The following is a 15808-nucleotide window of genomic DNA, read 5'->3' as shown; positions in this document are numbered from 1 at the left end:
AAAAAGAGTTGATCAAATTAGTATGAATGCACTCCAAGTTAAATTTGATTTTACTTTTCTTATTTGATCAACAAAGAAAAAAAGAATACCATTAATGGATTGGATTCAAAGAACAACCTAATGTAAGATTTATGTTTCTATTTTTTCTTTATTTTGTATAATGATTTGAAAGTACATCATCTTGCTCTTCAATAGATATGTGTGATAATCACTTGTGTAGTATTTGGTTCATTATAATAAAATAAAATACAATGGAACAATCATTTCTTAATTTGTCCATAGAATGATTTGTAATACATTTTTCATAATTTCCTTATATATTGTGTTTGGATCATAGATTTGAATAAAAATTTGAAAAAAAAAAGAAAAAGAAAAAGAAAATAGAGAGTAGGCACATAATATGGAGTATGTGCATAAATAGAAATGTTTCTAGCTTAATCTATTACTAATAAATTCTTTTGTTATGTACTTGTTATATTTTATTTAATGGTATCTGTTGAATGATTGCCTTCTTTATTTTTCATTATCTAATAAATCGAATACAATACACAACCAAACAATATTATACAAGATACATATATTGAAAATAAGCACTCTAACTTCAATGCGAAATGTGGATAACATTTTAAGTAATAACCATCTGTGAATTACATTTTGGCTTTTTATATAAAAAAAAAAAATTATGGAATATTTTGGCTCTATTAAGAGTATAAAAATAAAAATAAAAACATATACAAATGCATCTAGTGCGCATGTACTTGTTTTTTATTTTTTTGGTGCTTTATCTGGTGTGCATAGACGAGTGTGAGAGAGGATGAGAGTTTTGGAGAGAGAAGCTGACGATAATGATGCAGAAAATCCCAAAAGCTAGTATGGTTTTGAGAGATGGTGTTTGTGATCTTCAAAAAGGTATTCTCACTTCATTCCCTTGTGTTTTAGCTTTATTTCATTCCCAAACCCACTTTAATTTGTCTTCCAAGTAGAATTTCAAATTCCAATACGGGTTTGCTAACATTGACGATGATGATGCCCTAACTCAGTTCGATCACATGCTTCGAATGCGACCTTTGCCCTCAATTCTTCAATTCAACCACCTGTTAACTTCAATTACAAGATCAAAGCATTATTCCACTGCAATTTCTCTGTTTACAAAATTGGATTTCTATGATGTTTGTAGACTTAACATCGTTATTAATTGTTTCTGTAACTTGAATCGAATTGATTTGGGTTTTTCTGTTTTTGGGAAAATATTTAAACTTGGTTATGAACTAGACACCAGAACCTTCAATACCCTCATCAAAGGGTTTTGTCTTAATGGTAACATGTTAAGTTTTTCGACGAAGTTGTGGAGAAAGGGTTCCAACCCAATTTCATTACTTACGGCACTATAATGAATGGACTATGGAAAATTGGAAACACTAGTGCTGCTATTCTTTTGCTTAGAAAGATGGAAGAAAAAGGAGATTGTGAGCCTGGACTAGTGGAATATAGCATGGTCATCGGTAGCCTTTGCAAGGACAGACTAGTAACCGAGGCTTTGAAGTTCTTTTCAGAAATGTCGTCACTTGCACGTTGTTAATTCAAGGTGTATCTAGTTTAGGTGAGTGGGAAGAACATACTTGCTTTGATATGATATTTTATATAAAGGTCTGTTTTTGTTGCTCTGAAATTTTCATGCTTCTTTTTTTCTTCCACTTGTAGTTTGTGAAAGTTTGTTTGTTTGTGTTGGAAATTGGGCTGGATATTGGACCCGGATTTGGGCGCCCATGTGGCATGACCCATGGCCCATTCAAATTACTCATGTAATTTGAATTTTCTATTTATTCTGTTAGGATAACCAACTATCTCCATCCAATCTATCTTATCCTATTAGGAGATAGGGATGTGAGATTATTATCTGATCTATTTAATAGATATCAGATACGTTATGTTTTTTTTACCCATAACATTTTTTCCCATACTCTCTCTCTAACTCTCTCCCACATGAAAAGCGATCAAGCCTTTGCACTGTGACTAGAGTGGGTGATTGTCATACTGTGGTATCACTCCATTGTTGGAAGTTTATAGTTCGTGGTTGTCAAGCACGTGATTTACCCACAAGGTTCTTCGTTTCGGATTCTTTTACACAAGGTATGGTTTGAATCATTTTACCCGCTGCATTATCTGTATCTTACATAGGTATTAGAGCCATAAATGGGCATTTTCGTGCTTGTTTTTTGTACATTAAAATATGTATATAATTATATATACATATACACATGATATATGCATGAAAAATTAATATTTTTTCGAACGTTCTCTGATCAACTTGAAATTTACGTATGTTGTAGTATATTTCATGTAGAATATATCTGCAAAGTTTCATGAAAATCCAAAGGTCGAATTTTGAGAAAAACAGAGATTCATATTTAATTTTTCGTAACTTTGACTGCATTCTGGTTTTACATGCTTTGTTTTTATATTATGAAAATTATATATTTGGAATCCTTGTTTTGATACCTTCGAAATGGTATATTATGGGTCAGATTCCAACTTATGGTTGATGAGAAAAAGCAAACCCTAATTTGAGTTCGTTTTGTGTTTTTGGTGGCTTAAGGAAGAAGATGAAGTACAAAGTTTCTACACTTCTACTCTCATTAGAGAGAGAGTGTGCTACACTCCATTATTTGTGTTTGTTAAATGCCATTTTTGAGTCCACAAATATTTTTATTTTGGAAAATGGAGTTCGGCAGTACCAAAATTGGACTAGAAAACACCTCGGAAGACGGCGCGTGAGTTTCACCTGCCAAATGACGCCATCAGTGGCGGGCCACGCACTTTCATGCGCCAGGTGCGCTTCCCACGCGTTTCCATGCACCATCACGCATGCGACACGCGTCACCGTCAGCCGCATGCTCTAGGTGCGCTTCCTACGCGCTCGACTTGCGCCATTCCTACACGCGCGCTGAGCCGCGCTGCTTTGAGCCGTGCCATGTGCGCTGCCACGTGCGCATTGTGCGCTGTGCCGAGCCGAGCCGCGCCATTTTTCCGCGCCGGCTTGGCATGCTTGGCAGTTGGATGTTAAGGCACTGTTTGTTTTTCCTTTAAATCCTGAATCGCGTTAAATGGTCTTAAATAATTCGTTATAACTTTGTCTTGAGCGTCATTGGTAATGTTGGACTTAGAATTAAACTTTTTATCTACTGTAAAATTTTCAAAATTTTATAAAAATAAAAAATAATTTTCCTGAAATAATAATTCATTATTTTTGCTTTAAAATGCTTCTGGGGTTGCATGACTAAGCTTTTGAGGCTAAAATTTTTATAGTAGACTACTGTAATGGTGTACTATTTACTGGTATATTTTTGTTTTTTCCCAAATTCTAGAATATTTATTTATGATTTTATGTGTATTTATTAATTATTTAAAATACCAAAAAATTTCATAAGTGATGTATTTTCTGTTATGGCATAATCTGAATATTAAACATTGTATATTGTTAATTTTTTCCTAGAGTTTCTAATATGTTGTGATTAGAATAGCATGATTAATTTTTTCTATTTATTTAAATTCTATTATTAAATGTAACATAGTATGAGTTGATTGTGAATCTACATTAAGATGCTATTGTATGGAATTAGAATATTTTATCATGCTTTAGACATGCCATAGTCAGCGGGAGGTTGTTCGGTTGAGAGATATCTTTGTAGATTTACATCCCGAAAACTAATATTTTGCGCATGAATTAAATTAAATTTGGATAATTGTCACCTGTGGCGCAAGAGATGATACGAGCATAGCGGATTTTCGATCTTGAGACTTGTGTAAGATTGTCACTATTTAATTTAGATTTTTGGGGCAAAATTATATTATGCTAATCAAATTAATCCCAATGCTAATTTCTCTCTAAATTGACTTAGCTTATGGAAGTTAATTTGGTTGACTTAGACTTAGTAGAGATGTTCAAATGTGAATAATGCAATCATATTCTTTAGATGAGCAAAAAGTCTTGGAGACTTTAGGTCAGATCTTAATTAAGCCAAAGTAAGGAAACATGACTCAAAGTCGTCGTGGTTTAGGTTGCCTTGTTTGGCACAATAAAAACTGATGTGTGTGCTATGGTTAGCTGCATGCTACGTAGTTTTGATTGGTAAGTTTTGGAGTTGTGAAATTAGTAAGCCCTCAATAGATCTGTATAAGATCTTGACTATTGAGCTATGCAGATTGACTTTGTAATTTAACTTGTAATAATGTTGCATCATTGGATGAAGTAACATTCAAGAGTCATGTCATCCAAGAAATGCGAGCTTAAATGAATTAGTCATTAAGTGTATGATGAGTAGCCAGTATGAGCAGTGTTTTGCTCTCTACCCAACTGTTGGGAGTGGATGGAGCAAAATTTCACACACTATAATAGTGTGCATTAAAGTATCACTTGAAGTTAAAAGATTAGCGCTTAGTAACAGCAAAAATCTATTAACACTAAGTGAAAAGATTAGCGCCAAGTGGCTGCAAAATCTATTAGCATTGCCAACTTGTCTAAGTCTAGACACTTACTGTCTCCACACTTGAGTGTGAGACATGAGGAGGTGCTTCTTTGTATGATTCCTTAGCTAGGCTAATGCTTTTGAATAACGTTTACAACTAAGCACAAACGTTGCAGCATAATAATGAAAAGATCAAGGCCGACAAGGTTGTTATGACTCTAGGAATTTGACGCATGGCTCATGAGAGCATTGTGTTGAATTAGACACTTTAGCCTAATTCACACTTAAGTTACTTCGGGAGATGTCATAGATTGATAACTCATTCTATCCTTCTTGTGGATAGTAGAATTAATTGCAAGTAACTATGAAGCAAGAAACAGAGATGGCAAGAGGAGTATCATCATCTTTTAACTAGATGCAGTAAAGTGTATGGAGAATAAAATTGACTTGAAGGTGCAGGGGATTAGCACTTACTAGTTAAATTTGTGACTTAGGCGCACTTGATATCTCCATGACATCCTTTTATGATCTAGTGAACATGAATTAGTCGTAAGTCATTACCTAGCTGGGCCTAAACCTTTAAAACTTGTCTTCAAGAACTCACACATTAGGATGATTGGAATTAGTTTATGACATTGGTCATGAACCGGTGGCTTATTATACTTAATCCCATTAATGAGAAAATGACATGGATGGTTTGAGTAGGCCCTCTCAAGCCCACCCACTTGTGACATCCTGCTCTCATGTGAATGTGTAACTTTGTTCGCAATGATTGCGCACAAGTAAGTAAGAAAGCCACAGAAGGGCATTTATATTGGCCAATTTAGTCCACTATGATATTTATGACTGGATATGTATAAGGGTATGATAGCTAGCCTTAATCTTGACACATTTATAAATTATGATACGCATCTAAGTCAAGACTATCTGATCTCCCATAAGTCAAAAGTTTTGAGATGATTTTTGACATTACACATATGAGGTTGAGATCAATTAGATAACAGCTTTCGTTCTTTTAGTTTTGACCAAGGTGGCGAGTATCTATTTGAGTTATTTTAGAAAGTTCTATTAAGAGAAATGAATGCTTAAAAAATTGATTATTCCTAGTACTTAGCAACACAATGGTGTAGTAGAGATAAGTAATTCAGTATTGTTAATGTTAGGTGGATGATGGCACAAAATGTTTCTTAATTGGGAATTGCACTATAGTTTGTTGCCTATATCCTTAACTAAGTGCCCTTCATATCAGATTTTACACTCCATTTGAGTAATGGGTTAACGGAGAGCCATCTATGGGCGATCTGTAACCGTTAAGCAGCTTATCTTTATTTTACTTCTCATAAGGTTGCGAAGTTAAGACCTAGGGTTCTATGGCGCATTATTGTATGCTGTCTTGTAAACACTTAGGGTCATGTGGCGCATTATTGTATGCTGTCATGTAAACCCTCTGGATTATGTGTATATAGGTAAGCAGCTTTGTGGTAGTGTAACTAAGTCACATAAAGTTTTCTTAGTAAAGGTGACGTGAATAGAGTTTTGGAGCGCTATAAGATAGAGAATTCTAAGTATAACGCTTTATGTAGCCTAGTTAAGAATGGAAAGAAATTTTCAATATCCGAGGGACAGTGGGAGTGATGTGCCTACTAGTGTATTACTCCATTAGAGCAGAATACTCTACATTCTTTGTTAGCGAATGTGAAAATTTTTCACATCATCACTGGGTGATTGAGAGGGAAACATTCATGATTACTCCGTAAGATGATAAAGAACCTAGGATAATGCCAAAGGCTCTAGTCTCCTATTTTTCGAAAGTAGATCAATGTTGCGCAGTTTAAGACAAAGTCTTTGAGAATTAACCATTTCTATAATTTGGTTGACTTTCCATTATGACGCAAAGCTGTTCTAAAGTTATGCGCAATTTGGATAGTCATTGTTGAGGCATAAGGCTCGCTAGATACCGAAAAGTCGCACCATTGAGGAAGACGTAGACCATGAGAAGACTTCCTCCTAGGGAATGAGGTTATTTCAACTTAGGCTATGATTGACATAAGTTCGGAACATTGATTTGTGGACGTTGTGACCCAACTTCTTGTTGGAGAATTGGATAAATAGATCCGTAGAGATTTACCTTCTGCTTTTATAGTGAAAAGTTAGGAGCGCAAAAAGGTTGCTAGTTCTAATAAATCTTTTACAGCCTAAAACAGTTATCCAAATATTGGTTCTTAGATTTCGTAGGGCCATGATAGGCCAACGATGATTGAAGAAGACCATAGTTCTAAATATCGGCCGGTACGTACCGAACCAGCCGATTTGTACCGAAAAATTAGACCGCCGATTCGGATATGGATCGGTATACCGGTGGGAATGAAATTCACAGCCGTATCGTCCGATTCCCGATGCATATCGGCTTGAATCCGATACATGGAGCAATACAGTTCCGATACAGATTTGCCATCGTCGGTATAGATGAAATTGTGCTCTGTTTTATGCCCTGTTTTTGTTTTGTTGTTTCTGTTTCTATTTGTTGTTGTTGTACTGTTGTTCGCCTTGAGTTGTTGGCTCCTATTCAAAGTCCAAAACTAGACCAACCTCTCTTGTCAACACACATCAATATTTCTTCAATTCTTTTGGATTCTTTGTATGATGGTTTCTCTTCTTCTACTGGACTATTTACTAGTAACCAACCACTATATTCTTGGGTGGAGCTTTAACAAAAGTGGGCAACCACAGAACTTATGCAACTTGCAAGCTTCTTTCTATGCTCTGTTTATGTTTCACATTTCAAAATTTTTTTTTTTTCTGTTTCGTAATTGCCTTTGTAAGCCACCGTTCTGCATTTTTTAGAGATAGAGAGAGAGGGAGGGGGAGAGAGAGAGAGAGAGAGAGAGAGAGAGGATAGGTTCTTTTTGAGCCACTGTTCTGTACCTTTTTAAGCCATTGTTTAGTTTTATTTATTTTTATTTATTTGTTTATACACCTATACCTCTGTTTATATTAATATATATATATATATATATATTTTTTTCAGTTGAACAAAGGAAAAAAAGACAAGAAAAATAAATATTGAAATCAAATCAAGTCTAAAAGTGTTCCTACATATCAAAATTTTGATAAAAATGTGGTAAATTAAGTTTGAAAGAGTCAAAAAAATGCATAAAATTGAGTTTTAGAGGGATTGTTAATGATTTTTAAAATTTCACGGCCTCGACACCCGATTCCAGATACGTACCGGTCGATACTACCGATACCGATACTCCGCGACCGATATCGTTACATTACCCGATACCGCGATTTAAAACTATGATGAAGACCACTGAGGCATGATCAATGGTCCAAAAGAAGTTTTTCCTTACTTAGTCATTATGAGCCAGGAATTTATAAGGTTGTCGTCACCTAGGGTAGTCCTCTGTTTTAGAGATGATAGACATGAGTGATGCAATTTATATACTCGGATGTACGATCCTTAAGGATTGTTTTGAGAGAATTCCCAGTTTGTCTTTGATGACTTACATAAGAAACATCCTAGAATGATTCTAGATGCAAAATTGCAAACCCATTGACTTACCTATCGGTAAAAGCCAGAGCCTTAGCTATTGAGTGAATCCTCAAATTGTCTTTGAGAGAAACAGATGACCTATATTCCTTGATCTTTTTTTGTTATGGGAGCCTGAAGTATGCTATGTGGGCGTATTTGGCATAATGAGTGTTATCTTTGGTAAATGGTCAACTGAGTAGTTTAGACATTAACCTTGCTCATTAGACTGTAGATAGAATGCTTTACTAGTAGTATATAAATTTGCCCATTGTAAAATTCAATGCGCTAGTTGGGCGCATCTTGAAAGAACGCAGATTGGTCACCAAATATCTTTAGATAGGTAATTGCGCCAGAAGTAGTGATCTTAAACCACTTCATGTGAGGCGCACATTGTGGATTCCTTTGTATATGCTTATTGCAAGAGGTGCTGATAAGGCTTATGCTTGGAATCTAGAATTGCACAGACTGTGGTCGTGTTTTTTAAAATCGATCACTTATTTGTTGCAAGATGATGGGATGTTGACACTATTATGGTTTGTGTCATAATGATTAGCAGATGATGATGTCAGCAGGCAAGATTGGCTCACTCACATGAGCAATCGCCCTTGGCACTTGGGAGTGAGTAAGGATGAGACTACTGGTTTATTTTTATTTAGAGCCAAGAAAGGCTTAAATTATCCACTATGTATGTCGCCTTGGTTACAACCAAGATGAGTTCGTGTTAAGGACCAAACATGGATGTGAGTACCCACTTTCCATGTTGTGCCTGTTATGATTAGCCAAATGCGAGATCTCATTTGGAGCCTGGAAGACAAGCAAATAGAGAATTTGGGTTAGGCGCTAAAAAACGACTAGACTAAGATTTGTACAATGTATTGAGTATGACGTCACTCTTTGGAAGAGTTACTCTACCGTAGCATGTATTCATACTACATGTGCTTGGTGATTGAGTAATGGGGTGAGAGAATGGATCCTCGTTTCCTCACTGTGTGAGTCTTACATGTCATTATTGATATGACTTTTATTTATATATCCTTTTGTGACTTTTGACTATGTCATAAGGTAAAGGGTTGATGTTTTGCTACTTTGATATGTTGCATGCGGTCATGTATGATTTGGCCTTAAAGGACATCACTGGGAAAGCGGCCAATTCTAAACTAAATAGTATGAGGGCAAAGGAAAGATCATCTAGTATTATACCACTGTTGTATATTCACTGCCGGCAATTCACATCGCTCTGTATGAGAGGCGGATTAAGTGTGAATATATTGCAAGAATTGAGAGGGTCAAACATGCACTTTTGAGGGATTAAAGATATTTTTTGAACCAGTGTGATTAGATGGGTTTGGGGTATATTTTATTTTTGGGTTGATGTCTCTATGCTGGCTCATTTTTGAGTTCTAGTATAGAGCTCCCACATGCAGGTGTTTCTCAGCGGTCGCACGGTTTATTGGCTAGTATGAGATTGTTAAATATTTGGGGAGATTGAGATAGAGATGTGGCAGTGTCATGCCAACTCATGTGCGAGTGGGAGATGTTGGAAATTGGGCCGGGGTATTGGACCCGGATTTGGGGGCCCATGTGACCCATGGCCCATTCAAATTATTCATGTAAGTTGAATTTTCTATTTATCCTGTTAGGATAACCAACTATCTGCATCCAATCTATCTTATCCTAATAGGAGATAAGGATGTGAGATTATATATATGATCTATTTAATAAATATCAGATATGTTATGTTTTTTTACCCGTAACATTTTTTCCATACTCTCTCTCTCTAACTCTCTCCCACATGAAAAACAATCAGGCCTTTGCGCTGTGACTAGAGTGGATGATACTCATACTATGGTATCACTCCATTGTTGGAAGTTTATAGTTCGTGGTTGTCAAGCACGTGATTTACCCACAAGGTTCTTCGTTTCGGATTCTTTACACAATGTATGGTTTGAATCATTTTACCCGCTACATTATCTGTATCTTACAGTTTGTTTGTTTGTTTGTTTTTTTTTTTTTTTTCATGGAGGATTTCTAGTTGAAATACTTCTCTCGTGTTCTTGTAGAGATTATTTGATGACATAAAGTTGTTATATGCTTATGATTATTAACTTTAAAAAAGTAAGGGATATAATGGTCATAAACAACTCATGCTTTGATATAAAAGATATGATGCCAAATGCGAATTTGCCGCCTCTCTTTTTTGTCTTCAGCTCTAATATCTCTCAAGTTTGTATTGAGTTCATGGATCCGAATGCATGGTTGAAGAGACATTAATAGATCTAGGTCTATCCTTCAACTTCTCCTTTTCTAATCATCAATATCGGCCATGGATGATGGAGATATAGAACACCTTGTAGGCTAATTACAATGGGTCCTGCTACGTTTTATGAAAATTGTCATGAAAACTGTCTGCACCGTTGGATCATGAGACACATACCTGATCTAACGGTGCAGATGGTTTTCATGACAGTTTTCATGAAAATTCTTCATGACACCTAGCATTTCCCAATTACAATTGCCTACTAAAATTTAGTAGCTAAAAGTTAAATAACTGACTAAGTTATTTATGGTAGCTAAAGATTGTATATTTAGGGACCAAATTTTTTTTTTTTTTTTTTTTTTTGGGGTCGCCCAAAACTCTATTTTCAACAACTAAAACTCAATTAGTTGCCAAAACTAAAATAAATACCGACAAAATTATTTTTTTGTAACTAAAGATTATACATTTAGGGTCAAATTTTTATTAGTCACCCAAAACTCTGTTTTCAATGACTGAAACTCAGTTAGTTGTCAAAAGTAAAATAAATTCCGACTAAATTATTTTTAGTAGCTAAAGATTGTACATTTGCCAACCAAATATTTTTTAGTAGCTAAAGTGTGTACATTTGCCGACCAAATTATTTTTTGTAACTAGAATGTGTAACTTTTGCGACTAAATTATTTTTATCGTCATTTTTTGTCATCAAAGGTGTATTTTCCAGTAGTGTGTGCTTGGAATTTCCGGTTTTAACGTTATGTCTTGTTCTATTGAACTTAGTAGTTGAATCTTTGTATTGTTTTGAAATTTTTGTCCTCGGCAACCCAAATTCTGCTAACTACATCATATTGTTGTATGCTATGGGGTTCCCAATTCCTTGGAAAGCAATTCTTTAAATTAGTTTTTCTCAGTTGGTCAGAAATATCAATCGAAGAGACGCTCAATTTTCTTTTAATTAGTTTTTCTCAGTTGGTCAGAAATATCAACCGAAGAGAAGCTCAGTTTCCTCAATAACAAGTTAGGTTGTTTCATTTTGTAATTGTCTTTGTGATTTTGTCAATGATTGAAAGTTTTAGAGATGACTCAACCAATGAGCTTGATAGAGCTCCTTTAGGATGCTCAATTGGAGCTCAGGTTGGAAGCATAAAGTAAGTAGCAAGATTGTTGATACCAATGTTTTCAAAGCTAGAGCAGACTAGTTAGTACAATCAGTTGACACATTGTCTGATTTAGATGAACCACCAAACCAGTTATGAACAGAAAATTGACTTTTTTTAACCATTAGGCCATGTTTCTACTTTGTTAAATATTTTATAATCACTCTATTTTATTTTATACACGTAATTTTTTTTTTCTTCCGAACAATTAATATAAATATAATAATTTTTTTGATTGCATTTCTAGACCAAAAAGTATGGAACTTTTTAAAAAAATTAAGCCTTAGAAGACTACCTTCATGGCGTAAACATTGAGCTAACATTAGTTATGCGTGGTAACAATATGAAATAAAAAGTAATGGTTGGGACACTGGAACTTTTAGTTACCATTTCCTTGAGGTTGTATTTAAATTTTGAATTTAAGTAAAAAATTGTTAAGATAAAGGAAAGTAAAAATAATAATAATTAAAAGAAGAAGATATAAATGAAAACTCAAATAGAAACTGTTGAGATTTCAAATTATTCAAAGTTGTTTAATATTTATATTCCATTAAATTAATTTGGAAACTGGTTTTCTTTTCTTTTTTTCCTTTTTTGGGTGCAAAAGAAAGGAGAGTTTTATTCATAAAGTGGCCCAATATCAAACTGATGAGAGTGTAAACACCAGAATGGAAATTGGTTTTCTAGAATATCAAAAGAAAAAACTGAAAATATAAAAAGAAAAATTACCTTTAAGTGGTAATTCCATAAATTTAGTACAAATTTATAAATAAAAAATTATAATTATAATTATTAATATTTATAAAATTTACCATATATTTGTACTTATTTTTCAATATCTCAACTGAACTGTAATATCTCCAAATAAAAACACAATCAAATCAAAATTAATGTTAATCTTGTCCTTTTTTAAAAAAAAAATCAAAATTTATTTGGCAAATTATTTATGCAAACTGTTTTCGACAAGATTTTTCCAAAACTATTCACATCCTAGAAAGGGACGGGTTTCTCTCCAGTCTTTTATCTGACTTAGACAGGTGTTGTCTAGCCTAGTGGGACCACTCTTGAGTCATATTTTAATAATTTGAACCGTTCATATTTTAAGATTCGTTAAATAAATTATTCTTGTAAAAAATTAAATCGATTGAATAACAACAATTACGTGTTCGAATTAATTTTGTATAAAAAAAATAGACGATAAAAAAATAAATAATTAATACAAAATTAATTTTAAAATGTGTTATCTATTATCCAATTAATTTAATCTTCTAAAAAATAATATATTTTACGAATCAACTTGAATAACTGTCCAGTCCAACTAACAGGCCGACAGTCCAAACCCTTTCAAGAAACATAGAGCAAGAAGGGAGTAACTTGCCTCCAGTTCTTAATCGAACTGGACGGTGTTGTTCGGTCCGTGGGTGGCCTATCACGGGTTCCATTTTGATAATACGGACCGTTCAATGGGTAGAACTTGTCGAGTACTATATACCTGTAAAAAAATCACGTTGATCGGATATCGATAGCTATCTCATCTTATCAATTTTTTGTCGTCTATTTTTTTTTTACAAAACTGATTTGATCACATAGTTATCGATATCCGATCAACGCGATTTTTTTATAAACATATAATACTTGACGAGTTCTACACATTGAACGGTTCATATTATCAAAACAAGATCCATGATGAACCCTCACAAGTTGATCAGTATCGTCCAATTCGATTAAAGACTAAAGGCAAGCGCCCGCAAAGAAAAATTGCAAAATTAAAACTGATATGAAAGGCCTGTGTGCGCGTTGTAACACTTCATTTTTTTTTGGGGGGACAAATTACCAACACTCCTTGAGTTTTGACTAAAATATAAATTTTTCTTAAAATTTGAGAAATTACATTTTGCCACCTAAGATTTATATTTACATAACAAATTATCTTTTAGATTTATATTTGTATAATAAATTACTCCCTTATTTATTATGCAAATATAATCCTCAGGATAATTTTTAATTTTTAATTTTTAATTTGCCCTTTTTTTGGCTTGGTAAAACAGAAAAAACGAAACCCGTCGTCTGAGTTTTGTGGAGAAATTTGTTAGAGAGAGAGAGATGACGATGATGGCGAGAAGTGCCGATGCTGCTGTGGTTTTCAAAAATGGTGTTTGTGATCGTCTTCACAAGGGTATTTTCTCTCAATTTCCTTGTTTTCTTGCAATCTTACTGAATCGCTCTTCTCATATTCATATCACTGCTTCTGCGGAAGACCAATTTCAACTTGGGTTTGCTAATGTTGACGATGATGATGATGCCCTAGCTCAATTTGATCACATGCTTCGAATGCGACCTTTGCCCTCAATTGTTCAATTTAATCAACTTTTAACTTCAATTGCAAGAACTAAGCATTACTTCACCGTGATTTCTCTGTTTAGGAAAATGAATTTGTTAGAATCTGGGTTCGTCAAGCCTGATAAGTTTACACTTAACGTTGTGATTAATTGTTTCTGTAAGTTGAATCGAGTTGATTTGGGTTTTTCTATTTTGGGGAATCTATTGAAACTTGGTTATGAACCAAACATCACAACCTTCAATACCCTGATCAACGGGCTTTGTGTAAATGCTAAGATCATTTCGGCAGTTAAGTTTTTTGATGAAATTGTGGAGAAAGGGTTCCAACCCAATGTCATTACATTTGGCATTGTAATGAATGGACTATGCAAAATTGGAAACACTAGTGCTGCTATTCTTTTGCTCAGAAAGATGGAAAAAATAGGAGGTTTTGAGCCTGGACTAGTGCAATACAGCATGATCATCGATAGCCTTTGCAAGGACAGACTAGTAACCGAGGCTTTCAAGCTCTTTTTGGAAATGATAGGTAAAGGTATTTCACCAGATGTCGTCACTTACACGTCATTAATTCAAGGTGTATCTAGTTTAGGTGAATGGGAAGAAGCTACAAGATTGTTGAATGAAATGGTTGGTAAGAAAATCTGGCCAAATGTTAAAACTTTTAACATTTTAGTTGATGCACTTTGTAAAGAAGGAAAGGCCAAAGAAGCACAAGTTGTGGTTGAATTGATGATCCAAAGAGGTGTGGTGCCTGGTGTTGCCACTTACAATTCTGTAATGGATGGGTACTGTCTTTGTGGCCAAGCAGATGATGCAAGGAAAATGTATGATGTTATGGTCAGTAGGGGTTGCGCTCCTGATGTTATCACTTATAACATCTTGATTAATGGTTACTGTAAGATCAAAAACATAGATGAAGCCATGAGTCTCTTTAAGGAAATGTCTAGAAAAAGATTGCTTCCAGATACTGTTACCTATACCACTCTTATTGGTGGCTTGTGCCAAGCAAGAAAACTTCGAGATGCACTTTTTCTTTTTAATGAGATGCAAGTTCACGGCCAAATTCCTAATCTGTTTACTTACTCTGTTCTTTTGGATGGCCTATGCAAGAACCAACATCTTGATGAGGCATTAGCATTGTTTAAAAAGCTTGAAAAGGCTGGACTAGCTCCTGATATTGTGATATACAGTAACCTAATTCAGGGTATGTGCAAAGCTGGGAAGCTCGATGATGCAAGAAAACTCTACTTGAGTCTTTCTGCTAAAGGTTTGAAACCTGATGTCCACACATACAATATAATGATCAATGGACTTTGCAAGGGAAGGCTACTTGATGAAGCAAGCGAGCTGCTAATGAAAATGGAAGAAGAAGGATGCTCACCAAATTTTTACTCATATAATATATTGGTTCAAGGATTTCTACAAAATAATGGAATACAAAAAGCATTGCAACTGCTTCACATAATGGATGATAGAGCTATCTCTGTGGACCCATGCACTGTAACCTTGCTAGGTAACATGTTGTCTGATGATGGATTAGATCATTTGTCAAAGGAAATGCTTAGTGCGTTTTTTGGAACTACTTCATTGTCCAAGTAACCACCTAGGTTTTCTAGAACTACTTCATTGTCAAGGTGTTGCATTGATATATATATGCTTTATTGATAATTGTTGTTACTTGAAAGTTGATTTAACTCATACATACTTGCTTAGATATTGCATTTTATATAAAGGTCTGTTTTTCTTGCTCTGAAATTTTCATGCTTCTTTTTTTTTTCCACATATGTTGTTTTGTGAAAGTTAGGTTTTTTTTTTTTTTTTTCCCATGGTGGATTTCTAGTTAAAGGAGTTCTCACGGGTTCTTGTAGAGATTATTTGATGCAAAAAGTTGTTAATGTTTATGATTAACTTTAAAGAAGTAAGGCATATAATGGTCACAATATTTAATAATAACTCATGCTTTGATATAAAAGACATGATGCCAAATGTGATTTTGCCTCGTCTTTTTTTTTTTTCTTCTGCTCTAATATCTCTCAAGTTTGTATTGAATTCATGG

The 15808-nt window shown here is 34.4% G+C and overlaps 1 protein-coding gene and 1 pseudogene across 1 annotated transcript; both read left to right on the top strand.

Moving 5' to 3' along the window:
- Window positions 1–751: 751 nt before the first annotated feature.
- Window positions 752–15507, top strand: LOC145788690 (uncharacterized). Its single transcript, XM_028247509.2, has 2 exons — window positions 752–909; window positions 13461–15507. Exon 2 carries the CDS (start codon window positions 13525–13527, stop codon window positions 15349–15351), a length of 1827 nt encoding a protein of 608 aa, XP_028103310.2. The 5' UTR covers window positions 752–909; window positions 13461–13524; the 3' UTR covers window positions 15352–15507.
- Window positions 920–1993, top strand: LOC145823230 (putative pentatricopeptide repeat-containing protein At1g12700, mitochondrial; annotated as a pseudogene).
- Window positions 15508–15808: the final 301 nt, after the last annotated feature.

Source organism: Camellia sinensis, chromosome 1 (genome assembly GCF_055761805.1).
Source record: "Camellia sinensis isolate YWXY chromosome 1, ASM5576180v1, whole genome shotgun sequence".
NCBI lineage: Eukaryota > Viridiplantae > Streptophyta > Magnoliopsida > Ericales > Theaceae > Camellia > Camellia sinensis.
This window is presented reverse-complemented; position numbering and strand designations above follow the sequence as displayed.